This window comes from Lepus europaeus, chromosome 10 (genome assembly GCF_033115175.1).
Source record: "Lepus europaeus isolate LE1 chromosome 10, mLepTim1.pri, whole genome shotgun sequence".
Taxonomy (NCBI): Eukaryota; Metazoa; Chordata; class Mammalia; order Lagomorpha; family Leporidae; genus Lepus; species Lepus europaeus.
Genome location: NC_084836.1, coordinates 44,895,027 through 44,922,615, shown reverse-complemented (window position 1 = coordinate 44,922,615; position 27,589 = coordinate 44,895,027). Strand labels below are relative to the sequence as shown.

General features: G+C 41.0%; 1 protein-coding gene across 6 annotated transcripts in view; it reads right to left on the bottom strand.

Moving 5' to 3' along the window:
• NAP1L1 (nucleosome assembly protein 1 like 1) overlaps positions 1-24,914 on the bottom strand; it is a 36,017-nt gene extending 11,103 nt beyond the window's left edge. For 5 of the 6 annotated variants that reach the window (XM_062203196.1, XM_062203197.1, XM_062203198.1 and 2 more), the window contains exons 1-4: positions 24,806-24,914; positions 10,706-10,742; positions 6,629-6,714; positions 5,176-5,278 (exon numbers count right to left, since the gene is read on the bottom strand). In XM_062203196.1, the coding sequence (XP_062059180.1) occupies positions 5,176-5,278; positions 6,629-6,714; positions 10,706-10,722 (206 nt within the window). In that variant the 5' untranslated portion in view covers positions 10,723-10,742; positions 24,806-24,914. The remainder of the gene's footprint in view (positions 1-5,175; positions 5,279-6,628; positions 6,715-10,705; positions 10,743-24,805) is intronic. The other variant, XM_062203201.1, reaches the window with a different exon arrangement.
• Between the last annotated feature and the right edge of the window lie 2,675 nt (positions 24,915-27,589).

Genomic DNA, 27,589 nt, shown 5'->3' with positions numbered 1-27,589 from the left:
TAAAATGCATTATCTATGAAATGTAATAAATTATATATATCGTAACAAAGAACGATTACTTGCGCTTTTTTCTTTTTTAAGCTATCTGCACTAGTTAGAGAAAACAAAGGGAACATACTTATACCAGAGAAAAGGATGATAAACTACATATTCTTTTACATTTTAAAATGTCTCCATATTCAACGTAGAACTTAATATTACATTATCTAAGAATGTAATGTATAGTGAAGAGGGGATATGAATTTTTAAATTAACAGCTTTACTGAGATAAAGTTCTTTCACCACACAATATGTGGTACTGATGTTTAAAAGGGTATATACACCTAGACTGTGAGACCCTTGGAGAATGACAAAACTTAGGAACTTCTTGGCCACCCAAAAAATATTCACTAAACATTTACCTAATTTCAGGCAATCTGAGCAAAAGGTCCAGAATCCAGGCCAAAATTTCTTGCCATAGACAGACTTTTGTAAACCAAATAATTTTCTTTCACTTAACCACTACTTCAGTTAAGAACTATTTCAGGCATTCATATTACAAACAATTTCTGAGTAGGACTGAAAACTGTCTTTAACTAGTAGAAGGTAAGCTGGGGAGCAGAGAGGAGTTGGTCCACAGTGATTAGCATAGGTTAGAAAGCATTTTTACAATAAATCTTTCTTTCTAAAGTTCTTGCTTTGGTATAATGGATTAGACAACCAAAGGAGGTTGGCTGCATTCTGACCCCCCACTAACAGCCTTCCCCCCGCCAAAAAAGAGAAAATTGCCCGGAATCAGAAACAAACTTTAAATAAAAGGGAAGAGGTGCCCCACTTAGGCTCCATACTAAACCCTATTCCTTAAAGGCAAATGAGATTGTCAGACTACATTGTGACCTTCATTGCTCCCATAAAAGTCATTATCAGAGTAATTCAAAGTGCTACGCGTTTCCAAGACTCAAAGGTCAAAATACCTTGACACTTAAGGAGTACAATATCTATGACAGAACTAATTAGTTATCATCTAAAGCATTATTTGTCCAAGAAGTTAAGGAATAAATAGGATAGGCTCAAAGGAAGAAAAAAGATTGAAAAGCTCTTCCAGAAGGCAACATAAAAGACAAAAAAGCTCTTAGATACTGATGTTAAGCTGAGTCATGAGTGGGGTGGCAATATGAAAATCCTTCTCTACCATCAAACATGCTTAGTGCTATCACTGAAAATCTAAAACCATTCAATGAAAACAGCAATTAACCTAAAAGGAAAAAGAATCAGACTAACACCAGGGTTCAAAAGAAACTGTTTAAGAAAATGAATTATAATGTTAAAAGATATTTTGAGAACTCCAAATTTACAATTTTATGACCAAACTGTTATTCAGATATGAAAGCAAGATAAAAACTGTATTACACATATCAGGCTTCAAGAGGTCTGCCACAGATTTACAAAAAAAAAAAGAAAAACACACAGGAGATTCTATATAAAGAATGGGTGGTCAAATATCTTGGTAAATTTCACTGTTGCCTTGAAGGAAAATATAAGAATAAGTAAGTACAATTTTTAAACAATACAGATACGGAAAAATTTTAGCTTCAAAACAAGAAGACAATCTTATTCAATGAAAAGTGGAAAACAAAGAAAAAAGAAAGCACAACAAACGAAGATACAGGGAAAGATGGCAAGTGTTAAGTCCAAAATAATATAACCTCCAAGAAACAAAGTTGAACTTACTAATAAGAAGCAAACATCCTTACTGGAGGAAGATTCAAGGATGGAAAAAAGGCATGCCAGATTTTTTTTTTTTTAAAAAGGAAGAAAAAAAGAAATCAGGAGTAGGTATTTACAGAATTTACAGCAACAAAAAAGAAAATCATAAAATACAAAGGGCACTATCAGTAAAACAGAACAAAACAAGATACATATATCACAAACACCATCAACCTAGTTATATGGCTTCAAAACGTATCAATCTACAACTGATAAAATTAAAGAGAGAAAGATAAATCAGGAGATTTTTTACCCATCTTTGTCAAAAACTTAGATCAGGCAGACAAGTTATAAGTCATGAGCTATTGATTCTAGCATATATCTTTATATTCAACATTTACTTTAAAGAAAGGTATTCAAGCCATAAAGATAGATTGAAAAAAATTACATGAATTAAGCATGTAATTAAAGAAACTGGAAAGAGGTATAGAAGAAACCTAAGAAATGATAACAGTACAGCCTGAAATTAGTAAAAGAAAGCAGCAATAACCAAAAACAGTATGGAAAAGGAAAATCTAAAGCAAAACTGTCCTGAGTAAGGCCAGTAAGATCAAGACAATTGGCAAAACTAATTAAGATTAAAATATTGAATATGAAATGGAAAATAAAAATCAGATACTTAAAAATACCATGAACCACAATACTAATGGGTTTAAAACCTATACAAAATGCATACCTGTTGAGAATCTAGAACTCCAAAATCAAGAGACCTTGACTGTATCAATTAAAACAAAGATAGCCAGCCTCAAATTCCAGAAGCCCAAGTAAATTTTTAGCAGAGTTCTACCTAACCAGACAGGAAAACTTCATTTCTACCTTATACAAGTTGTTAGAGAAAAACAGACAAAAAAAAGGTAAAAGCAGTCCCATTCATTTCATTGGGCAGCTGAAATTAACTCCAAAGCTGATTAAGGTATTACCACAGCTTGAAAGTTTCTTTATCCCCCCCACACACATATACATATGAATATACATCTCATTAGATTAACTAATTAACACAATGTAACAATAATACATCATGATTAAGTTTATTCCAGGAATGCAAAGCCAGTGTATTTCCAAAATATGTATTTAACAGATTCAAAAGATCATCTGAATTGATACAGACAGTTGTATTTTTAAAAAACAGGCACTGAATTTGGATTTTAAAAAAATAGACACTGAATGTAATGGAGATACTCATTCCCAATAAAAGTGGAAATAAGATAAAGATGCCCATTTTAATCCTAATGCTAATGTTATAAACAAAGAAAAATAAATTTGTAACATGGAAGATTAGAGCTAAAACTGCCATTATTTGCAGCTAAGATCTTCTGCCAGGCAGAGGGAAAAAAGCACAAAACAAATTGGTAAGCAAATTTACCAACTTACTGGTTACAAAATCAATTTTATACAAATCAATACACTCTGTACATCAGGAATAGTCAATCGAGTAATACAATTAAAAAAGAGACCATATTCAAAAAAGCAACACAACTAAAATATATGGATATGAACCAGACTGTAAAGAAAACTGGAACTATAAAAGACACATGTGATCTGAATAAATACAAGTATAAGGACAAAACAATATTTTAAAATGTAATTCTCCAATGAATCTATAAACTCAATGTAATTTTTACCAAAATTTAAGTTTTTTGTTTGTTTTGAGAGCCCTGACAAAGTTAACTGTCTACTCTATACAGAACAAAGATCCTGTTAGATCAGCTTTAAGATTATGTTGGACAGTGGAGAGACATGGAAGGAAGCAGCCTGCCTTGCCAAATGTTAAGACACACACTATGGAGTCAAATGAATTGTGATGATGATAAAACAACAAGACAATGGAACAGAAGAGTGCTGCTCAAAGACGAACACAAGTATTTGTAAGAACTGGATTTGCAATAAAAGGCAGTACACAAATGCATGCGGGAAGAACAGATTTAGCTAATTCACTAAAAACGAAGGACGCAGGGAATGGGAATGGATGCTTACTTCACACCAAATACAAGGATGGTCTCTAGAGACTAAAGGCCTAAATGTGAAAGGTAAAACTAAACTAGTCAATAGGGAATGCAGAAGGAACTAGAAAGGAGTTCTTAACTTCAAAAGCACAAACCATAGGGCAAAACATTTTAAAAAAATTAAAAATTTTTCTTTAACTGAGGAAACAAGTTAGTAGAACTGACACAATGCATTACTTACAAAATCTAAATCTGACAAGGAAACATACAGAGTACAAAAAAGACTTCTGCAAAAAACATAAGACAGTAACTATAATAGCAAAACAAAGGATGCATGAGTAACCTAAAAGGCTCACCAGCTTTATGAAGAAGTCATTAGAAATAAGAAAAATACAAATGAAACAAAATCAGCACCCACTTCTTTCTTCTTGGGGGTTAAAAATAAATACCTAGGAGCTAGCATTGTGGCACAGCAAGTTAAGCCGCTACTTCCAACCCCAGCACTAATGAAGTGCCAGTTCAAGTCCCAGCTGCTCCACTTCCATTACAGCTCCCTTCCATTGTGTCTGGGAAGGCAGCAAATGATGGCACAATTTCTTGGGCCCCTGCCAACCACATAGAAGACACAGATGGAGTTCCTGGCTCCTGGCTTCAGCCTGGCCTGGACCTGGCTGTTGCGGGCATTTGGGAAGTGAACCAGCAGATAAAAGATCTTTCCCTCTCTTCCTCCTTCCCTTTCCTCTGTCATTTACTTTCAAATAAGTAAAAATCTTAAAAGTAAAAAAAAGTACCTAAAAAACTACAAAGTTGGATGATGCCAATTTTTTGCAGACATAAAGTACCCTTCATGTACTAGATACAGCACTTTTGGAAATCATGCCAGAAGTACTCAAGCCTTGCATATGCCATTTAACTAAATAATCCCATAGCTGAGTACATATCTCAAAGAAATTCTTATATAGTTCCTTAAGAGGACATGCACTAGGATGTCCATCACAATAAAATTTTCATTCATGGAGACAGGAATCTTTTAAAGAAAAAGAAGATAACGAATAGTGGACACAAACTACAGAGAAGTTGGCAACATTCAGAAACTACTAACTGGAGACACACAAAGATAGCAGCCTGAACAGCCTTAAAATCATGGAAGATACACAGGCTATTGTTAGCAATTTAAGTCACAAAAGAGTAAGAAATCTATATTTCTAATTTTGTGCTTTTCTAATAAACCTAAATATATCTCAGAAATGGTTAAGATCAGTTTGTTTCCTGTGGACTTAAAATAAACTTTAAATCCAACTCTAAACAGGTAGTACTGAGCAAAAATTCCAAACTTCCAAGAATCCTCATCTTCCTGGGTACTAACAGACATTAAGGTTTTCACTATTACATACATAAATCCTAGGTGGCCTTAAAAACAGATACAACTGGCAATGTTGATCACAGAAAGATAAATAAGGAAAGGGCTACAGAAAAGAACTTGTACCTTTCAATGTATCCTGTTGGTGTTTCTACCAAACCATCAAGTCTTTCTTGAAGGGCTGCAAGAATCTGAGGATTTTGCATCATCTGAACAGTCAGTTGACGCGCTTTAAAAAAAAAGGGGTATTGAAAGAAGGATTTTATGAAAATATATTATGCTTTATTAAATAGGTCAATCCAATCATGAAAATTTTCCTGACTCACCCAAAAACCGGTGAGTAGAGATGAGCAGAACAAGCTTAAGAAAATACACTCTTAGAAAACCCAATGTTTAGGAAATGTTGAGATTCTAACAATCTCTAATGCATGACATTTCTCAAGGCCATTGCCACAACTATTAACAGTATCTTTTCTCTTCCTAGTGCCTTGTGTCTCACCCACCTTGCATTTTGGGAAGCTCAAAGCTTCATTCAGATGCCTATCTATGACTCTTGACATTCCTTAGATGGTAAGCAACACATACCAGAAAACTGCAAAGACGGTGACAATTTTAAGCCTGGGAGCAAGACGGAATGAGTGATCTGAATGAATGTTTAGGATTGATGATTGTGTAGTGTACCTGTGTATATATGAATAAAGCTAATGGTTGAGACAAAGGTTATGATTGAAGCCAAACAAAACTTGCTTGTTAATGGCTTCTAAAAATTATATTCAATCCAAATAAGAGCCAGATTTGTGCAAAACAAATGCTACCTTCTCTTCTTCATCAATTTAGATATTACACAAAACTGCTATTACTCTTCCCAATTTGGTTCTCGGAGGTCAACTCACTTCTGATACTAATTCAATTAATGGATGATATTCAACTGTGACAGTCAACATGCATTTAGAAACATCAATATTGGCCACTGAAGATACAGTCCTGTATCTGGTAAGAAAATGCTACAAGATGAAAGCTTGAAGTTCAGAAGTCTTTTCACAATTAACCTCCATGTAGCTCCAAAAAGAAAAGTCTCAGGTCACCTGGAAGTTAACATTCTTAGCCCAGATCTACGGGGCATAACAAAAACAATATAATTCTTGGCCACTACTCTTTGAAAAATTATCTAAGATAAATTCTGAATGACTTTTGCCTATACTTAATACATTTTTTGATTAGAAGAATCTATTTTAGATGCTATATATTTTCTATATATTAAACATTGATCATGCTGTTTAGAAGCACCACTAAAAATCACAACCATGACTACCTATTAAAATTTCTAAATTTAGATAAAACTAAAGGCAGTTATACCATGTCATTCCAGCAGAAGAAGTTGTAAACAGTGATGTCTGATGAGTCACTATATCCACAAACATCCTTCCTTTCACTATACCCTCCCCCAATACACAAACTCTTACTGAACTGGAGGACATGTGGACAACAGAGGCCCCCCCAGAAAGGGGAATGGTACTTATTACTATCCTCTAGAAGACATGTGCCAACCACTGGCACCTGAAGTAATTTAAAATAATACCTTTGATTTTTGTTTCTTCACCAGTTTCTTCTTCTTCTACTTCTTCAACATCATCCAAATCTTGATCAAGTTCAGACTGTTCTTTGCTACAATATCATAGTATCACACCATGGTTCAAATGTAACCATTATAGAAAAAATTATAGAAAACTTAAATTCATTTTCTAAATCAGTAAGCTTATTTCAAAGACAGACAGGAAATTCAAAAGGTCTAACTTCATATGTAAACGAGTACAAAACTGAAGTAGTTACACTTTCACTTAAAAGAATCTGATGAAATATAAAGTTTACACTCCAAGCTTTAAAAATGTGGTTTGGTAGGCTTTTGGAGAATGTGATGTCCAGAGAAGAATGTGTTCTCCACCTAATACCCATTAATTCCACTCTTCCTTCTTAGTAAAACCATCCTCATTTTATACAGAATGGCAACACATCAAGCTGAAGTCTTTACTTCCTAGCCTTCCTTTTGTGGCTATGAATAAATTTTGGCAGCAAAACATTTAAAAAGCAGTAGTACAGAATGTTAAGGAGGCATCCTTGTAAGAATGTTAAAGAGTGGGGAAGCCTTTATGGTCTTGCCCCCTTGCTTCTTCTCATCTAGAATACGGATCTTCAGGACATTCAAGAAAACAGAAGTCACCAGTTAAGGATCGAAGAGTGGATCCTAAATCCCTGATGGCTTTGAAACAACTATATCAGCTTGTATTCATTTTCTAGACTTTCTTCTTTTTACTTCACAGTGGAGATGGGGAAGAATAGTTAAGGAGAAGACTTTTGGGCCAACCTCTTGCTTAGAGCAAAGCCAGGAAGATGGTAAAAGTACTAGGATGGCATCTTTTCTATTTCACCTTAATAAGTCAAAATCTACTTTTTGAACATGAGATTACACCTAACATTATGGGAGGGGGGCGCTAAGGATACCTATTTATAAAGGGTCTTCATACAATTCCTTGTGATTTTATACTTCAACATTTGTGCTAGAGATTTAACTGCATTTGTGTCTAAAGAGTAATTTGAAAAATTATTTTTCATACAGTGACAAGTTAACGAATTTCTGTATGGGCAAAAGGAATCTACAAATTAAAGTGTGTACACTCTCAGTGATAAGGCCACTGACTAAAAATAAGATGGAGCAGCTCTTCTTCCAGTTTCTTCAATCATCTATCAGAGACATCTCAAGACTTTAAAACAGGTGTCCACAATGTCAATGTGACCAATTCTGGTCCATTTCATTTTTTTGTATACAAAAATTTATTGGAACACAATTTATCTATCTATGGCTGCTTTTACATTACACCAGCAGAGTTGAATGAGGTTATAAGAGAACCTATAGCCTTAAGAGCCAAAGATATTTACTATCAAGCCCTTAAGAGAAAGTTTGTTGACTCTTAAATCCATCCTCCAAAGGCTAACAGGCATCTAAAATTAAATAGGGAAGGAGGAAATCAACCTGTCATAAACAATTTATTCTTTTTTAAAAAGTTAAAAACAAAATGAGGGTTCCAAAATTAAGCTTGCAGACTGTACACGTCATCTAATTTTAACCTTTCCGAAAATCTCAACTAAAACTATGATAGGTTTAAAAAAAAACACAAAACGCTAAAGATACAAGGAGGTAAGAACAAAAACTTCAAATTGAGTCAACAGGGCAAGCTAAAATAATCTTCACTGACAGAACTGAAATCTAACTTGGCAGTGCAAAAGCTGGGGACCATTACAAACACAGTCTTCAAAATGGCAAGAACCCACAGCACCAGTTCCACTTAGCCAGGCAAGGTTAGGTTAAAATTCTCTACTAATTAAGACAATTTATACAGGAAAAATGCTGCATGTAGGGATCCCTCCCCTAGGCACCTTTACCCACAACACTGAAGCTTGATCTTTACCCAGACATTGTTCATTTGGAAATCTGACCAGCTCAGGAAAAAAAAACACAAACCACTCTGACATCAGGAGTTCCCATGACAAATGCCCACTATGCTGACCAAACGCTGAAATCCCAAATTGACCAGCCCCCTCCAACACTGAAATCTTCTAACCAACTTGGGGGGAGGGGGAGACCTCAACTGCTCAACTGCTCCAATACCCAGCCCAACCAACCTTAATTAGCAGACAACCAAGTACACTTCATATTTGAGGAAAAACCTCGGAAATCGAACTAAAACAAAGGGGAGAAAGAAAATTTAAGAGCAAATAGAATATAGAGAGGGAAGGAACATCCACAGAATAAACAAATCAATGAAACAAAACAGAACAAAGTGAACACTTGAAATCTAAAGATTTAAAAACAATAACAGAAGAGTTTAAAAAGTTTCTTCAGATATGCCCAGAAATGAGCAGCAAAGAGACAAAGATGGAAAATAGGACAAAAGATAATGAGAAGATCAATTCAATATATGACATCTAGTAAAAGCTTCAGAAAGAGAAAACAGAAACAAGGCAATGAACAAAGTAAGTCACAGATTTTCCCTAGATGAGGCAAGTGTGTAGGAGATTAAGCTTGTCACTTGGGACATCCATATCCCATATGGGGGACGGGGAGAGGAGTTTTAGTCCTGCCTCCTCTGCTTCCAATTTAGATTCCTGCTGAAGCATCCTGGGAGACAGTGGATGATGGTTCAAGTGCATGGGAGACCACAATGGAGTTCCCAGCTCCTGCCTCTGGCCTGGCCTAGCAATGGCTGTGGTGGTTGGTTTTAGGGAGTCAATCAGTGAATGGAAGATTCTTTCTTTTCTCCCTCTCCCCGCCAACAAGTAGATGAAAAAATTTTCATACCCTCAAAGCCAGAGTAGCTTTCAGAAAGACATATACATATAAATCATCAAATAAAAATGATCAAGAATTATGACTCTGAACTTCAACATAGCACCAATAGAGCAACGTCTTCAAAATTCTAAAGAAAAATGATTCCCTTTAGAATTCTACACCCAAACTAAGGGTAGAATACTTTCAGTCATACAACATTTCAAAATAATTTACTTCCTTTGTACTCTTGAAAAGAGAAAACACCATGGATATAGCCAACAGCACACCAGAGAAGAAACCTCAGGAAGACAGTAAAATAGATCACAATGAATCTTGTAACTGAAGTTAAGTTATCCAGATTAGAGCAACACAACTCAGAGGGTAATGACCTGGAATGAAAAGACTAGCCTAAATTTTTAAACATTTTTCTATGTGCTGACCTGTGCTAAAGTTTTCTGACCTCCCACCTCCATTCCCTGATGCCTACAAGAGTCAGGAATAATCTTATCAGCTCCCCTGATCCCCAAGTGTTCTGTTTTCATCTACTGTTAAGTCTCTGAGTTGGCAGGCATCAAGTAGTATGCAGCTCAAACCCATCTCCTTGATCATATTTCTACAAGACATCCATCCACATAGAACCCTATCACATGCCAACTTGATTAAATCCTTCCCAAGACCCTGCCCAATGAATTCCCCAAAATAGATCCCTGTGAAGCCTCAAGAAAGTTGATGTCTGACCCAGATAGTCTCTTTTGCTTTTACTGTCCTATCTTGGAGCCTTCAACTAGCAGTGTTACATAATAGTATTTTATACAGCTAAGTTTATGATTGCTATTAAGATCTTCAAAATTAAACATTGGTTAAGAAATTATAGGTAGTAAAACTCTAAAATGAAATAGACAAAAGCCAGGATAGCTCTCACATCTCTGAAGAAAGGTGAACAATGTAATTGAGAAAGAGCACACAGGGACTCCGATAATACCATATTTTAACTTGCACATGTGTCATATTGATTAAATGTTGCACAATCATATTTATACACATCTTGTATGTGGATATATTATAATGTAAGTAATGAGCTCTTTGGGATACACAGATGGTAAAAATGAATTTTGCACATTTATGATCCATTATGCTCAGCACTTTCCTAAGAATAAACACTGACAAATGCTTTATTTACTATGTGACAGTGATTATACTGTAGTTTATCTTGAATACACTGTATCTAACTTTCACAATAGAGCCTGACATTAGTCATTATCATATATTTTAACAATAGATTAAGTTTGTCACAATAAATGTCTGAAAAAGAGCCAACTATCTGCCACTTACTTGTCAATGTCTGCCATGTTGTAAGAACTCCAAATATCTATGGAGAGAAACATCAGTGTTAAAATAAATACATATCCCCTTTAAAATAGCATCAGTATTAAAAAATAAACATCAGGGAACACACAAAGAGCATATTTTCCTAAGAGTTGCCAAAAATAAGTTTTCAGACAATAGTTTTTATTTATTTATTTTTTAAAGATTTATTTATTTGAAAGAGTTACACAGAGAGAAGAGAGGCAGAGACAGAGAAAGAAGTCTTCCATCCGCTGGCTCACTCCCCAACTGGCCGCAACGGACGGAGCTGCACCAATCCGAAGCCAGGAGCCAGGAAATTCTTCCAAGGTCTCCCACGCGGGTACAGGGGCCCACAGACCTGGACCATCTTGTACTGCTTTCCCAGGCCAAGCAGAGAGCTGGATCGGAAGCGGAGCAGCCGGGTCTCAAACCAGCGCCCATATGGGATGTGGTGCTTCAGGCCAGGGCGTTAACCTGCTGTGCCAGCCCTAGACAATTGTTTTTAAAACAAGCAAGTTACCAATAGGCTTTTAGAAACTAATATATATGGACTGTTACAATGGTACAAACGGTAAACATCTGGTATTTGCTAGAGATCATAGAAAGGACAAGAGTATTTATTTACGTTCTTTTAAAATAACGGTCGGGTAAAGCTGTGGCATAGCGGGTAAAGACGCCGCCTGCAGTGCTGGCATCCCATACGGGCGCCAGTTTGAGTCCCGGCCGCTCCACTTCCTATCCAGCTCTCTGCTATGGTCTGGGAAGACAGTGGAGGATGGCCCAGGTCCTTAGGCTCCCGTACTCACATGGGAAGACCTGGAAGAAGCTCCTGACTCTTAGCTTTGGATCGGCGTAGCTCTGGGCTGTTGCTGCCAACTCGGGAGTGGATGGAAGACCTCTCTGCCTTTCCTCCTCTCTGTGTAACTCTTTCAAATAACTAAATAAATCTTTAAAAAAAATAAGAATGGCAATTTTTATTTAAATTTTAAGCCACTCAGCATTCAGAATAAATCCACTTTATTTTCAAAAGTATTAATTTTCATCAAACTCATGTTAAAAAAAAACAAAATCCACTATCTATTTATGGAAATCTTAAAAAAAATTTAGTAACTACTGGATCAAATGCCAACTCTTTATAACTACTTGATGACATATAAAATTCTGGATCTAAATCTATGCCAGATAAATCCTGAGTCTTCAAATGTACCTCATGTCACATCACTAAAAACCAACCATCTGCCAGCCTCCCCAAAGTATGCTGACACACACATTGTCAGCTCCTGATTACCAGACCTGAACAGATTTATTGTTTGGATTGATCACAGCATGCCCCAAGCTCCTTCCCACACACAAAAAAAGCAAAACCTAACGCTGGCATTGTGGCTCAGGTTAGACTATAGCCTATCTTTGGCATCCCGTATCTATCAATCAGAGCACTCTGATCCAGCTCCCCCTTATCATGCCTGGGAAGCCAGTAGACAGTGGCCCAAGCTTGAGTTTCTGGCTTCTGGCTTTATCTTGGCCCATTCCCTGCTGTCATGGTCATTTGGGAGGTGAACCAGTGAATGGAGGATCTCATTCACATTAAGTAAAATAAAGTAAAACGTGTATTCAGGCAGAAAATGGTTAAATGACTTAGATAATCCAAGACTACTTAAAAATATCTGACTGTAGTGTAAACAGAATCCCAAACTAAAAATTAAAATCTTAGGAACAGCATTGTGGCCTAGCAGGTAAATCCACCGCACCCCATATGGGCACAGGTTTGAGTCTTGGATGTTCCACTTCTGATCCAGCTCTTTGCTGTTAATATGCCTGAGAAAGCAACTAAGGATGGCCCAAGTGCATGGGAGATCCAAGACACAAAAGAAGCTCCTAGCTTTTGTCTAGTCCAGCCCTGGCCACTGCGGCCATCTGGGGAGTAAACCCACAAATGAAGATTCTCTCTCTGGAACTCTGCCTTTCAAATAAACAAATCTTAAAAGCAAAACAAAACAATAATTAAATAAAGTGTTTTCACACAACAAAAATTTTACAAGATTATTATTCTGATACCAATGTATGATTATTACATATACTTATAAGTTAACAAAGATTCAGTAGAAAAGATACTGATTTCACAAGTGGTTAATATTTAGGGGTATAAAGGAATATTTCTTCCTAATATATCTATAAAATATTTTCTACTTACTTTAAATAATTCCTAATAGAGCCAATAAATTTCTCTAAGTGACACTGGGTAATTATGCAATTTACAAAATGGTTAGCAAACAATTATGAATACTAATTCAAAAGTAAGAAAAAACTGAATCTTAGTAATTAAAGAAATTCAAAACTGTCTACCAAACCATCAAGTATTTTCTTTTAATACAGGGAAAAAAGAGTGGTGAAAATGCATTCTTAAACCTGGGTGGTGTTCCTGTACATCATTGCCTTTGAGAGTAATTTGGGCACAAGGATATCAAAAGATTTCAGTAGATCTCCCTCCAGACTTAATTACTTATGAGCATATATCATTAAAAAAATTATGAAGAATCTAAGGCCTTTGCATTTCCTGTTCACCTACAAGATACCTACAAAATTCTGGCGAACACATCCCTGCACATTATATGGCTCTCACCTCAAAGTTTTACTTCTTCAGGTACATTTTTTCCAATTTGCACATTATGGTTTAGTAAGACTGATTGTATGTTCCCCTATGAAGCACTATTATTTTTTCTCAAGAGATTCCAAATGCTGGTTCACTCCCCAAATGGCCAACCAACAGCTGCAGCTGGGCCAGGCTGAAGCCAGGAGTTTAATCTGGATCTTCCAAGCAGATGCAAGGGCCCAAGCAATTGGGCCATCTTCTACTTTTTGTCCCAAGTGCATCAGCAGGGAGCTTTTTCAGAAGTGGAGCAGCTGGAACTTAAATCAGTACCCACAGAGGATTCCAGCACTGCAGGGGGCAGTTAGGCTTCACCCAGTTTGCCAGAACGCTGGCCCCAAAGCACTACTACCTTCCTTCACAAAATGTCTCATGTTTACGACTACAAATTAGTATGATCTAGGATTTCTCTCCCTACTAACCAGATCATAAGATTCATCACATTTTCTCTGCATTTACCAATCATTGCACTGTTATGTTATAAACTTAGTATTAGCATTGAACTTTCATACAACAACAGAATGTTTTACAATAAAAAATGCAGATCTTAGCTGATATATAAAAAGCATTAAAGCAACACATAGGTTATATGACAGGTCTCATTTGAATATATGAAAAAAATACACAAACATACTTTACAAAGCAAACCTCCCTGGAGTGTGCATTTGGCCTGACAGTTACAACACTGATGCCCACATCCCTTATCTTAGTACCTAGGTTTGAGTTCTAGCTCCACTCCCAAGTTTCCTTTTAGAGACAGCAAGTGATGGCCAAAGTAGTTGGATTCCTACAACCCTTGTGGGGGTCTTGGATTAAGTTATGGGCTCCCTGCTATTGCCCGAGGGTGAGTATTAGGAAGTGAACCAAACAGGAGCTGTGTCTCTCAAGTAAGTTAAAAAAGAAAAATAACATGAAGTCTTTCTGCAAAGACAGATCAAAAACCTAACAGTCACCTGTAAGAAGGAAGAGACGAGGGAAATGGGAACTTACTTTTCATTCTGCATTACTTGGTTTTCTAACATGCAGAAACTTACTTAATAACATTTTGAAATTTGCTGGGTTAAGTAAATGGTATCTCATAAACAACATCAATTGTCAAAAAATACTAAAGAAAAAGAAATCCCAAAATTTTTAAATTCAACTTTTTAACATTTTTAAAATTTAACATTTTAACAAATTCATAGACAAAAGGTTACACTGCTACTTTCAGTGTCCATTTTGCAACATTATTTGTAGTTAAAACTCTTAGAATGCAATTTTTCTTTCTTTATTAAAGAGGATCCAACACAAGGCAGGATGCCGACTCAAACCTGCTACCTAAGTTAAATTAGATTTCTTGGTTGTACACAGTTTTCAAAAACTTTCCCCCTCACTAGCTTGCACTTAAAACCCAAGGAACAAATTTATGTAAAGGACCTGCCCAGTGGTTGACATTCAGTAAGCACTCAATAAATGTAAGCTCTGTTTTCATTTGGCCTATTTTGAATTATCCTAATACAAGGCCAGTGATTCTATAGGATAATTAGCTGAGATGATGATTACTTTTACAGACAGTGAGAGACAGAGAGGAAGGTCTTCCTTCCATTGGTTCACTCCCCAAATGGCTGCGCCGATCTGAAGTCAGGAGCCAGGTGCTTCCTCCTGGTCTCCCATGCAGGTGCAGGGGCCCAAAGCACCTGGGCCATCCTCCACTGCCCTCCAGGGCCACAGCAGAGAGCTGGACTGGAAGAGGAGCAGCCGGGACTAGAACTGGCACCCATATGGGATGCCAGCGCCACAGGTGGAGGATTAACCAAGTGAGCCATGGCGCCGGCCCTAATTATTTTTTATTTTTAACTTACTACAAAGGCAGGGCAACAAAAACAGAGAGGGACTGTCCATCTGCTAATCCCCAAACACCTGTAACAGCTGGCAATGGGCAAAGCCCAAGTCAGAGCCCAAAACTCAATCTAGATTTCCCCCATGATGTCAGTGACCCAACCACCTGATCCATCATCACCTGCTGCCTTCTCAGGGTGTAAGAATTAACAGAAGTGGAGACAGAACTCAAATCCAAGCACTTGGATACTGGTCATGGGAAATGGTGTCTTAACCAGCTGTACCAAACGACCAACCCTGGTTAACAACAGATTCTTTATTAGTTCTGACAAATGAACAATGGCAATTTAAGATGTCAACAACAAGAGAAATTGGGTAAGGGGTGGTGGAAACTCTGAATTTTTTGTAAATCTAAAATTAAAAACAAATTTAAAAAAAGTAAAGATCCCTTGGGCTCTAAGCCCAGATCATGAATCACCAGGTCCTAGAGTACAGGGCCAAAAATCTGCATTTTAAACAAGTACCCAGCTTCTAAGACATCAAATTACACTGAAACACAGGTTTAGTTTAACATCTGCATTAATTTTTTATTGTGCTTGATAACATTAAAATCAACATGAAAGGGCCCGCACTGTGGTATAGTGGTAAAGCCATCACCTCCAACACCAGCATCCTATATGGGCACCAGTTCGAGTCCTGGCTGCTCCACTTTGAATCCTGCTCCCTGCTAATGCACCTGGAAAAACAGCAGAAGATAACCCAAGTGCTTGGGGCCCTGCACCCAAAGGGGAGATCCAGAAGAAGCTCCTGGGGCTCCTGGTTTCAGACCGGCCCTAGCCATTTGGGGAGTGAACCAACAGATGAAGATCTCTTGTGACCTCCCTTTCCCCTCTTTCTATGTAACTGCCTTTCAAATAAATAAATCTTTAAAAAAAATCTGTGAAAAATCCCCACTCCTGATGATAGTCACAGCAGGATTATACAGATTAACTCTACAAATGAAAAGCAATTAAAAATAAATAAAATCTGTCAAAATCTTAAAAGGACTGAAAAGCTAATAGGAATAGTAAGAAATTACTAGTTTCAAACCAAAAAACAGGAAGTCACTTTTGCCCTGAGGGGAACTGTCAGACTTTAGCAGCAAATGTACACTTGGTTTTAGCCATCTTGTAGTGAAATCAAAATCCTGGAATCCCCAGGAATCCCAAAGTGTTACATCCTCAGAAATAGTAAACCAGTACTCCTGAACAAATAACTCAAACTCTCCTCATCTGTGTTGTCCTTGAACCCCACCTATGAGCTTATGCCCTGGTAGCTGTATACCTAAATATGTGTGAGCTAGATCTCAAACAATTCATACAAATACTTTTCAAGGGCAACAGGATCAATGTAAATGAATACAACAGAAACTAGTTCTTTTACAGAGGCTTAATTATTAGACTAGAAATAAACTATAGACATAAACCAAAAGATAACCATCTGGTTTGAAAATGCAGTTTCTGCAAGAGGAAGTCATCTACTAGGGTGACATATATAGTTATACATAAAATCTGCAAAAGAAGGCCGGCGCCGCGGCTCACTAGGCTAATCCTCCGCCTTGCAGCGCCGGCACACCAGGTTCTAGTCCCGGTCGGGGAACCAGATTCTGTCCCGGTTGCCCCTCTTCCAGTCCAGCTCTCTGCTATGGCCCGGGAGTGCAGTGGAGGATGGCCCAAGTGCTTGGGCCCTGCACCCGCATGGGAGACCAGGAGAAGCACCTGGCTCCTGCCATCGGATCAGCACGGTGCTCCTGGCTTCGGATCAGCGAGATGCGCCAGCCGCAGCGGCCATTGGAGGGTAAACCAACGGCAAAAAGGAAGACCTTCCTCTCTGTCTCTCTCTCACTATCCACTCTGCCTGTCAAAAAAGAAAAAAAAAAAAAATCTGCAAAAGAGTTAAGTAGAACTTCTCCAGAAGTAAAAATAACAAGTATCAAACTGGCTTATCAATAGTTAGACACAGCTGAAGAGAGAATCAAGCTGGGGCCAGCACTGTGGCATAGCTGGTAAAGCTAGCTGCCTGCAGTGCCGGCATCCCTTATAACCACCAGTTCAAGTCCCGGCTGCTCCATTTCTGCTATGGCCTGGGAAAGCAATAGAAGATGGCCCAAGTCCTTGGGCCCTGCACCTGCATGGGAGACCCAAAAACTCCTGGCTTCAGATCAGCACAGCTCCAGCCTTTGTGGCCATCTGGGGAGTGAATCAGCAGACAGAAGATCTCTCTCTCTCTACCTTTCAAATAAATGAATCTTTAAAAAAAAAAAAAAAGGCCGGCGCCGCGGCTTACTTGGCTAATCTTCCGCCTGCAGCGCCAGCACACCGGGTTCTAGTCCTGGTCGACGCACCAGATTCTATCCCGGTTGCCCCTCTTCCAGGCCAGCCTTCTGCTGTGGCCCAGAGGGTGCAGTGGAGGATGGCCCAAGTGCTTGGGCCCTGAACCCCATGGGAGACCAGGAGAAGCACCTGGCTCCTGCCTCTGGCTCAGTGTGGTGTGCCGGCTGCAGCGCGCCGGCTGTGGCGGCCATTGGAGGGTGAACCAACAGCAAAGGAAGACCTTTAAATAAATAAAAGATAAATAAATAAATAAATAAATAAATAATTTAAAAAATTTTAAAAAAGAGAGAGAATCAAGTTGGTTGCAAGCAAGCTTAGACAAAACCTTCCAAAATATGGCACAGGCAAAATGACAGAAAACACCAAAATGAAAAAACACTGTAGGATACAAGAAAGTCTAACAAAGACCTTATACAAGTTCCAGAAGTAGAAGAGTAAGGCAGATTATTTAGAGAAATTAATAGCTAAGAATTTAGGTAGCCCTACAAACCCCAATCAGGCTAACTAAAAAAAGAAAACCATACCTGGATATATCAGTAGAAAGGCATGAAGCCAAAGACAAAAGAAGTCACCCCAAAAGTACACAGAGAAAAAAGTAACTTCTAGGCCGGTGCCGCAGCTCTCTAGGCTAATCCTCCACCTGCGGCACCAGCACCCCGGGGTTCTAGTCCCGGCTGGGGCGCCGGAAAGCAGGAGGAAGCACCTGGCTCCTAGCTTCGGATCAGCATAGCGTGCCGGCCACAGCACACCGGCCGCAGCGGACACTTAGGGGGTGAACCAACAGAAGGAAGACCTTTCTGTCTCTCTCTAACTCTGCCTGTCCAAAAAAAAAGTAACTTCAAAAGCACAAAAGGTTGACTCGTCTTCTCTTTATCAACATATCAAGACAACATTAGTTCTCAAAGTAACTAGGTATCTTAAGACACTATACTTGGGGCTGGCACTGAGGTATAAGGGGTTAAGCCACTGCCTGTAATGTTGGCATCCCATATGGGCACTGGTTTGAGTCCCAGCTGCTCTACTTGCAATTCAGCTCCCTTCTAATGCACTGGGAAAGCAGCAGAGGATTGCCTGGGTCCTTGGACTCCCTTACCCATGTGGGAGATCTGGAAGAAGTTTGATTCCTGGCCCAGCCCTGGCCGTTGCAGTCATCTGGGGAGTGAACTAGCAGATGGAAGATCTCTCTCTATCCCTCTACTTCTTCCTCTCTAACTCTGCCTTTCAAATAAATAAAATAAATCTTAAAGACACTATACCCAACAAAAATAGTCTTACGTAAGAATGAAGGTGAAATAGACACTTTCAAGCAAAAACATCTCCAAGCATTCTCACTAAAATGTTCTATAAGCATATTCTCCAGACAGAAGTGATCCTAGACAGAAAGTCTAAGGAAAAAGAATGAGGGGGAAAGAAGTTATCTGCGTATACACAAAGGTATTAATGGAAAAAATATCACTGTGTAGTGTACTAAAACTAACTTAACTTTTAAGTCAGTAGTGTGGACAGGGGAAGAATTGGATTAAAATATTCTAATGTCCTGAAGGATGACCTCAGAGATTAGAAATAGAACATGTTAACTCCAACATAAAGAAAAACAATAAAAACACATACTTTTAAAGTAAACCTACGAGAAAAACAAGCTAAAAACACAAAGCACCAAACGATCATATTTAAACCTAAACTCCATCAAATGTAAATCAACTAAAGGCTCTCCACTAAAGATTTTGAGTCTGGCCTTTTAACAACTACATTTTCTTGATGAGGAACCCATCTACAAGGGTACAGAGTTTCAAAGTAAAATCAACTTGTCTCGATTAGGATTGTATGTCACTACACTAATGTCAGAAAAAATATACTGTAAAAGAACAGTATTACTAAAGATAAAAAGGTGACTTTTTAATAAAAGATTCAACTTACAACCAAATGTGTTATGGTATATAGAAGATACCAAAGAGACACACTGGTTCCTAAACAACATGCCTGAAGGCAAATTTTAACCCTTTAGATGGAAAGGATTGAATGAAGACCACAAAAACTAATCATTTTGTGCTCCTGTAGATATCTAGACAGCTGCTACCTTCTTATTCTGGTGAACTTTACTCTGAATAAATTCCCCTTATTTCCAATGATAAGGAAGAAAGCTAAAACTAATGCAGTCTATTTTGGGAGGGATGATTATAGAAGACTATAGTATTCAGATAAAATATTAAGCACCCTGGGCAGCAACAGAAGAAACAAGAACCCAAGTCTGACTTCTGAAACTGATGCCCAGTCCACCATTTCAAAAATCAGCCTGATAACATGGATTATATGGATAACATGGAGCAGTTAAACTACTCCTTTACAGAAGACGATCACTCCATTTTTTTAAAAATGGTAATATTTTAAAGCAAAAGAGAACATCATTTATATCTAAGAATAATGACTCCCCTTTACCTCAGACCTCATCTCATTCCAAACATTCTTTAAACAAATTATATTTCAGACTTTGTTTTTAGAAACACCTTCAGTGGTCCAGGTATTCAGTATCTAATTTGGATGCCACAAAGCCTCAAGGTTGGAACACAATCTTTACACTTATTTGCAGCAATATCAACAGTCAGTTTAGAACAGAACTTGTATCAGACACCCAAGCAAAACAAATTTTATTTAACAGTATCTTCTACCTAAGACATCTCAACACCTAGAATATTACCTGATCCAATAGCAAAGAAATTTACCCAGGTTTGTATGTTATTTGGTAAAAATTCACGCAGCATTAACCTAACTACTTGTCCATATGTAACTTCCCAAATTATCATGTATATATGGGTTACGTACATATAACTTTTTTAAAAAAAGGTTTATCTATTTGAAAGTCAGAGTTACACAGAGAAAGGAGAGTCTTCCATTTGATGGTTCACTCCCCAATTGGCTACAATGGCCAAAGCTGCGCCAATCTGAAGCGGGGAGCCAGGAGCTTCTTCCGGGTCTCCCATGTGGGTGCAGGGGCCCAAGGACTTGGTCCATCTTCTACTGCTTTCCCAGGCCATAGCAGAGAGCTGGATCGCAAATGGAGCAGCTGGGTCTCGAACCGGCACCCATATGGGATGCCAACCCTTCAAGCCAGGGCGTTAACCTGCTGCGCCACAGCGCCGGCCCCTGCATACATATAACTTATGTATAACCATATATACTAAGATTATCACCCAACTATATGAGAGTACCTCATAAAGTTCATGGAGAAACAAAAATTTTAATCTATTTATTCCACTTTTTCATGAAGGTTTTTTTTTTTTTTTTTGGACAGGTAGTTATAGACAGTGTGAGAGAGACAGAGAGAAAGGTCTTCTTTCCATTGGTTCACTCCCCAAATGGTTCTTTCCATTGGTTCACTCCCCAGCCAGCGCTGTGCTGATCTGAAGCCAGGAGCCAGGTGCTTCTTCCTGGTCTTCCATGCAGCTGCAGGAGCCCAAGCACCTGGGCCATCCTCCACTACCTTCCCAGGCCACAGCAAAGAGCTGGACTGGAAGAGGGACAACTGGGACTAGAACCAGTGCTCTTATGGGATGCCAGCGCCGCAGGTGGAGGATTAACCTAGTGAGCCCCAGCGCCAGCCCCTTCATGAAGTTTTTAAAATAGTCATTACATATAAACAAATTCCATGTTTTCACTACCCTAAGAGCTTTGTAGCTTTTTCCTGGTGCACAGTGGAATCCAAGATAGAGTGCTTCAGAAATCCAAACCGAGGTATAGCATAAAAGTTTAAGTCAAGGGATCACCTTCTAAAAACCAGTATGGAGCAGGCGTTCAGTGCAGCAGTTAAGACTCCACTTGGAATACCCACATCTCATACCAGAGTGCCTAGTTCAGGTTCCTGGATGATGATTCCAGTATTTGTGTCCTTGTCACCCATGTGGAAAACCCAGATGGAGCTCCTGGATTCAACAGGCCTACCGCTGGCTATCACAGGCGTGTGGCGAGTAAACCAGCAGGATAGAAGATCTCTGTCTCTTGTCTCTCTGCCTTTCAAATAAAATGGAAAATAATAAATGCCAGTACAAGGCCAGCGCCACGGCTCAATAGGCTAATCCTCCGCCTTGCGGCACCGGCACACAGGGTTCTAGTCCCGGTCGGGGAACCAGATTCTGTCCCGGTTGCCCCTCTTCCAGGCCAGCTCTCTGCTGTGGTGAGTGCAGTGGAAGATGGCCCAAGCGCTTGGGCCCTGCACCCGCATGGGAGACCAGGAGAAGCTCCTGGCTTCGGATTAGCACGGTGCGCTGGCGGCAGCGGCCATTGGAGGGTGAACCAACGGCAAAAAGGAAGACCTTTCTCCCTGTCTCTCTCTCACTGTCCACTCTGCCTGTCAAAAATAAATAAATAAAAGAAGCCAGCACAAAACCATCTTACTAGTAAGTCACTGCTCAGTTATGTAACTGGATAAATTCTTTTAACAATATTAACTCATTTTGCTTGTTAAAAATGCTAATACTACCAACCTCTGACAGCATTAGAGTTAGTAATACATGTGGAAAAGTTTACAATACCTAAATAACCACCATGTAAATGCTATTTGATTTATACCTGTTATATTCTTCTGTACTCTATTTACTTCAGAATATCCCCTTACCCAATTAAAAAAAAATGTACAAAATCTTCTAAACCAGGAAAAACTTACTAAGATGCACACAGCACAAAAAGGCAGAGCTGGTAACCAGAAGTATAAAAGCCACTTTCTATGACAAGCTCAGTAATGTGCTCTAGCAGCTACCAACATACTGTACTACTTAGAAGCTAAGTGTAAAACACCTAATCCCCACGCTGCCCAACAAAGAAAAGGACTTAATCAGATGAAACTATTTTGAAAGGGGACTTAGCATCATAAGTAATTTTTCTAGGTTCCTTCGTGTAAAGGAGGTTCTTTAATATTACTCTGTCCCTTCCATTCTTTTCCATTCAGAGCACTCATCATAATTCAACGTTTTATATCCCAGCAGCCATCATTTGCCTGTTTTGCTCAATTCAGAAACATGGCCAAACAGGTGCTAAAATACTTGAAACTTAGAACTAAAGTAATTACAGTTTTGATTACAACTGAAGATCTGAAGTGATCTATCATTAGTATTTCTTTATTAAGAATGAGGATTCATTCTTTCACTATACTTCAAATATCCAACAAAGCAAAAAATAAACATTCTATTTCAACATCTTCAGACCTTGAAGTCCAATAGAACTCTGCCTCTTTTAGCCCCTGCTCCTGTAAAAACACTCTTCTGAATATATCTTAGGGAGTTTAAAATAAAAGCCTGAAGCTCATATGGGCAAGTAGAAAAACAAGCGAAAGCATCTTGATTAAATTAAGATTTTGGGGGGGGGGAGGTCATCATGAAAGGAAAAGCATTTATGTGCCATTTTACTATTAACTTGCCAATTAATGAGCCTAATATAAAAAGCAGGTACCATTCAGCAGATAAAATTCACAAAATTTTCAAATTAGTATGGTGAAACTATCAATTTAATAAATAGAAATCTAAAAACAATGTTGGCTTCAAAAGAGCATCTATTAAGTCAAGGTTTGATAACATCAGATATCAAAGTCTACCTAAAGGACCAATATTCTCAGAACTGTAGTTTAGATTTGGGCCAATTACTTGAATTTGGGTAACTTCAAACATGCTTTAGTCACATGAGTCCCTAACAATCACTGAAAACCTCAGTTAACCTCTCTCCACTTTATTCTATACACTAGCTTTTCCCTTGTTCAATCAAAGGTACTATGCATGACCTAATAGTATTATTTAAATTGACAAGAAAATAGGACACAATACTGGCTTCAAAAGATGTTTTGATACTATCTCTTTTTCAAAGATGACAAATTCCTGCAGCTCTCTTGAAACCGGGTAAGCAGTTTAAGTTGAGAATATAAAGGGTAGCTGTGTTCAGAACTGATTAGACCAGGGGTAGTCTCACAGAGGGGCTCCTGGGCATCATCTTTCCTAATACTCTGAAAGCCTAGCTCTATGAGAAAGGACCTCAGCGCCACCTCCCTCTACTGCAATCCCAGGATGTTTAAGGGAGTGGGGCACACTGACAAGGCGGCAGCATACAACTTGGCTCACTCATTAACACCTCATTCCGCCCCACTCCCCTCCATCTTAAAGAGAAACCAGATCGTCAAGCATCTTGTTTTAGAAACTTCAATCAAGGAGCCAGTTTGTCACATTACAGGCCCTTTCTTTTCATCTCAGAACCGCTCAGAGGTTTCTTTCGATTGGGACCGAGCTTCCCTAAATAAAGCCCTGGACAAGACACTCATCTAAGCGCTAACTGTACCTGGGATACGTAAACCAATCTTTTGTTCTAACAGCTCACGTGAGCGCTCTATAAGCGGGACTTATTAGAAATCCCAGCGGTGGGGACCTTGCCCCACCAGCCACCGGCTAACATCCACACTTTCCTCCAGTACCAATAAAAAAAGATTATGAGCAAAAAAGCCAAGGGGAGGGAGGGATGCCCGGGCCAGCTTATTCACTCCCGGTGGCTTCTCCCACCCCACCCCTCCACAACTTGAGTAAGGTTAGGCAAGGACGAGGGTCTCCCGCCGGGCCCAGGCGGCGGCCACGCAGCCCATCACCACGTGTCGAGCGGAGCCGCGGGGGCTTCCCCGCCCGGCGCGGCCACCGCCTCCGGTGGGCGGAGAAGCCCGGGGCCTCGAGGCCGCCCCCGCCCCCTCCCCGCCTCGGGGCCTCGGCCCTGCGCAGCCCCTCCCTCCCGCCGGAATTCGCAGCCTCCGCCGCGCTTTCCATCCCCCCCAGCGGCCTCCCGCCGGGCGTTAGTTGTGAGGGGGAAGCAGGGGCGGCGAGGCGGTGGCGCGGGCCCGACCCGCATTCCGGGCGCCTCCCGTCCCTCGCGGCGTGGCCTGCGAACCCTCGGGGGAACACCCGGGCGCGCCGCGGCCTCTCTTTCCCCTCCGCGCGGAGAAGCCGGTAGGGCCTGAGGAGCCTCATCCCCCTCCCCCAGGCCGCGCCGACCCCCCCCCCCCGGCGTCCCCTCGGCCGCCCCCCAGGCCGCCCCAGGCTCCCTCTCAGGTTGCGCGGTCGAGACTCCGCGAGCGGCTCCGGCCTCGCAGCGCGACCCGGAGGGGCCCCAAGCAGCCAGCGGCCTCCGCCCGCGGGTCCCCGTCCCTCCGTCCCTGTGTCCCTGCCCTCGGCGCAGGCCGCCCGGCCCGGCTCCCCATTCCCCCGGCCCTTCCAGGCCCCCATCCGTTACCGGCGGCTAGTCGGGAGAGCCCGGCGACCGGAGCTGCGCAGGCAGTGACTCAGGGCGGCAGCGGCGGCGGGAGGAGCAGGAGGCGGCGCCGCGAGCAGATGGCGCTAAAAAAGACCCGAGAGCCCGCCGCTCGCGCTCATATACAATTAGCGTCAGCACGTAGGGCCCGCTCCGCCGCCCTCCCCCTGGCCTCGCCGTCTCCTAGCAACGCGGGCTGGAGGCGGGCCCAGGCCGGGTTGCCAAGCAACAGAACCGTCCTCCTTCCCCGGCGACCTCCGTAAGCTCGCGGTGATCTCTTCCTGCCCTCGCTGCACCAGCGCCGCGGTTGGGCTCTTCTGCTTCCCGCCAGTTACTGTCTTCCTCCCTTGATTACGCACGCACCCCGCCATCTCTTTTTCTCCCCCGCTGCGCTGGAAGGGAAATCCCAACCCCATCAGTTACTGGGAAGGGCGCTGACCCACGAGCCTCCTCCGCAGCGCGGCTCGCCCTCGGCGTCGCGAGTGAGGATGGAGACCGAGCCACCCGGTCCTGGACTCGCCACGCCCTGGACCTCGAGCTCTCTAGCTTCCGCATCCCTGTCCCAATTCCTGCAACTCCCAGGCCCCCGGTAACCATTTTCCCTCGCCGCCTGAGAACAACAGTGCTTTCCTCGTGACCCCCCCACCCCTTTGGCGGCATCTTCTGCAGATTTGTCTTTGGGGACCCCATATCCTATGCCTCCGTCCCTTTACATGACAAACAGTGCCTCTTTGCTGCTTTCGTCCTTTTGACTGGTGAAAAGGGCATGTTTATGTGTACTCAGGATGCTTTTCAATGCTTTTGTCTTTCTGACAAAGCAAATCCTGTGTAAATCCTCAGGCTTTGTGAAACCTCAGCAATTTTCAATTGATGCTGGGCTGTCTAAAATTCACTCTTAGGATGGTCATCCTCAAAGTGTGAGCTGAATGTCCCCAGAGCCTTTCAAGGGGAACAGTGAAACCACTGGCACTCTGAGACATTGTTTGCCTTTGGGGCTCTTATTCTCCCACAAGTGTGCCTTTGCGTTTTCCAGAGGCTACAGGACATGTGACTGGGAAACAGACTGAAAGATAGGAGCAGAGAGGAGAATCCAGTCATCTGTTGTTGAAGCAGACATAAAGGCATTTGCAAGCATAAAACTGTGCCACTCCACTCGGATTTTGAGGTGGGGGGAGGAGGAAGTAGTCATTTTTCATATAAAAAGTTATTTGTGGGCTGATCTGTGGCACAGCAAGCTGAGCTGCAATCTGCAATGTAGGTTCTAGTCCCAGCTGCTTCACTTCCAACCCAGCTCCCTGCTAAGGTGCCTGGAAAAGCAGCGGAAGATGAGGCAAGTCCTGGGCCCCTGCCACCCACGTGGGAGAGCACCATGATGGAGTTCCTGGCCCCTGGTTCCCAGCTGTGTCTGCCGTTCCGGGAGTGAACCAATGGGTGGAAGGTATCTCTGTGTCACTCTTTCATATAAATAAATAAATCTTATTTTTTATTGATTGATTAAGAGGCAACAAAGACACAGAGAGAGCTCCCCGTTAACTGGGTCACTGTCCAAATGCCTGAAAGGGAAGCTGGCAGTGTTCCCTCAAGCAGGTTGTTTTAATATTTGATTGCTTTATTTTTCTTTTAAATAAGATGAGTAGTCTTGCAATTTCACAAGTTGGGGGCCAACGCTGTGGTGCAGCAGGTTAAAGCCCCGGCTTGCAGCGCCTTGCAGCGCCGGCATCCCATATGGACACCCATTCAAGTCTCACTGCTCTGATCCAGCTCCCTGCTAATGGGCCTGGGAAAGCAGATGGACCAAGTGAACCCACATGGGAGACCTGGAAGAAGCTCCTGGCTCTTGGCTTCAGATCTGCCCTGCTTTGGATATGCCTGGCTCCAGCCACTGTGGCCATTTGGGGAGCGAACCAGTGGATGGAAGACCTTTCTCTCTGTCTCCCCTCTGTCTGTCTGTGACTCTGCCTGCCAAATAAATAAATCTTTATTTCAAAAACTTTCTACTAATACATGTCTTTTTAATGTGGTCTTTTGAACCACCACAGTTTGTAAATCTGAATCTTTGCAGTTCAAGTCCAAGGAAGGCCATTTATGCATCATTCAACAACTAATCCTGCACAACCTAGGACACTGGAAATTCAGCACTAAGCAAGAAAGACAAGATTCTTGAATTAGGCTGGCGCCGTGGCTTAACAGGCTAATCCTCTGCCTTGCAGCGCCGGCACACCGGGTTCTAGTCCCGGTTGGGGTGCCAGATTCTATCCCGGTTACCCCTCTTCCAGGCCAGCTCTCTGCTATGGCCTGGGAAGGCAGTGGAGGATGGCCCAAGTCCTTGGGCCCTGCACCTGCATGGGAGACCGGGAGAGGCACCTGGCTCCTGCCTTTGGATCAGCGAGATGCGCCAGCCGCAGCGGCCATTGGAGGGTGAACCAACAGCAAAAAGGAAGACCTTTCTCTCTGTTTCTCTCTCACTATCCACTCTGCCTGTCCAAGAAAAAAAAAAAAAGATTCTTGAATTTATTGAACTTATGTTCAATCAAAGGTAGGGCAGATGATAAATAAATAACAAAATAATTTCTGATACTGGTAAGTGAAAGAGCTATGAAGAAAATAAAGAGACAAAGCAGAAGGTGGCTCACCCAAAGGTACCATTGAGCTTCTCACGTTGACTTCTCTTTGACCCCTAATCACACAATGCATTTAAATCATCTAATTTCATTACATAAATGATGGCCTTGGTTACTGGTCTTGGACCATATCAAACTCTTCTTT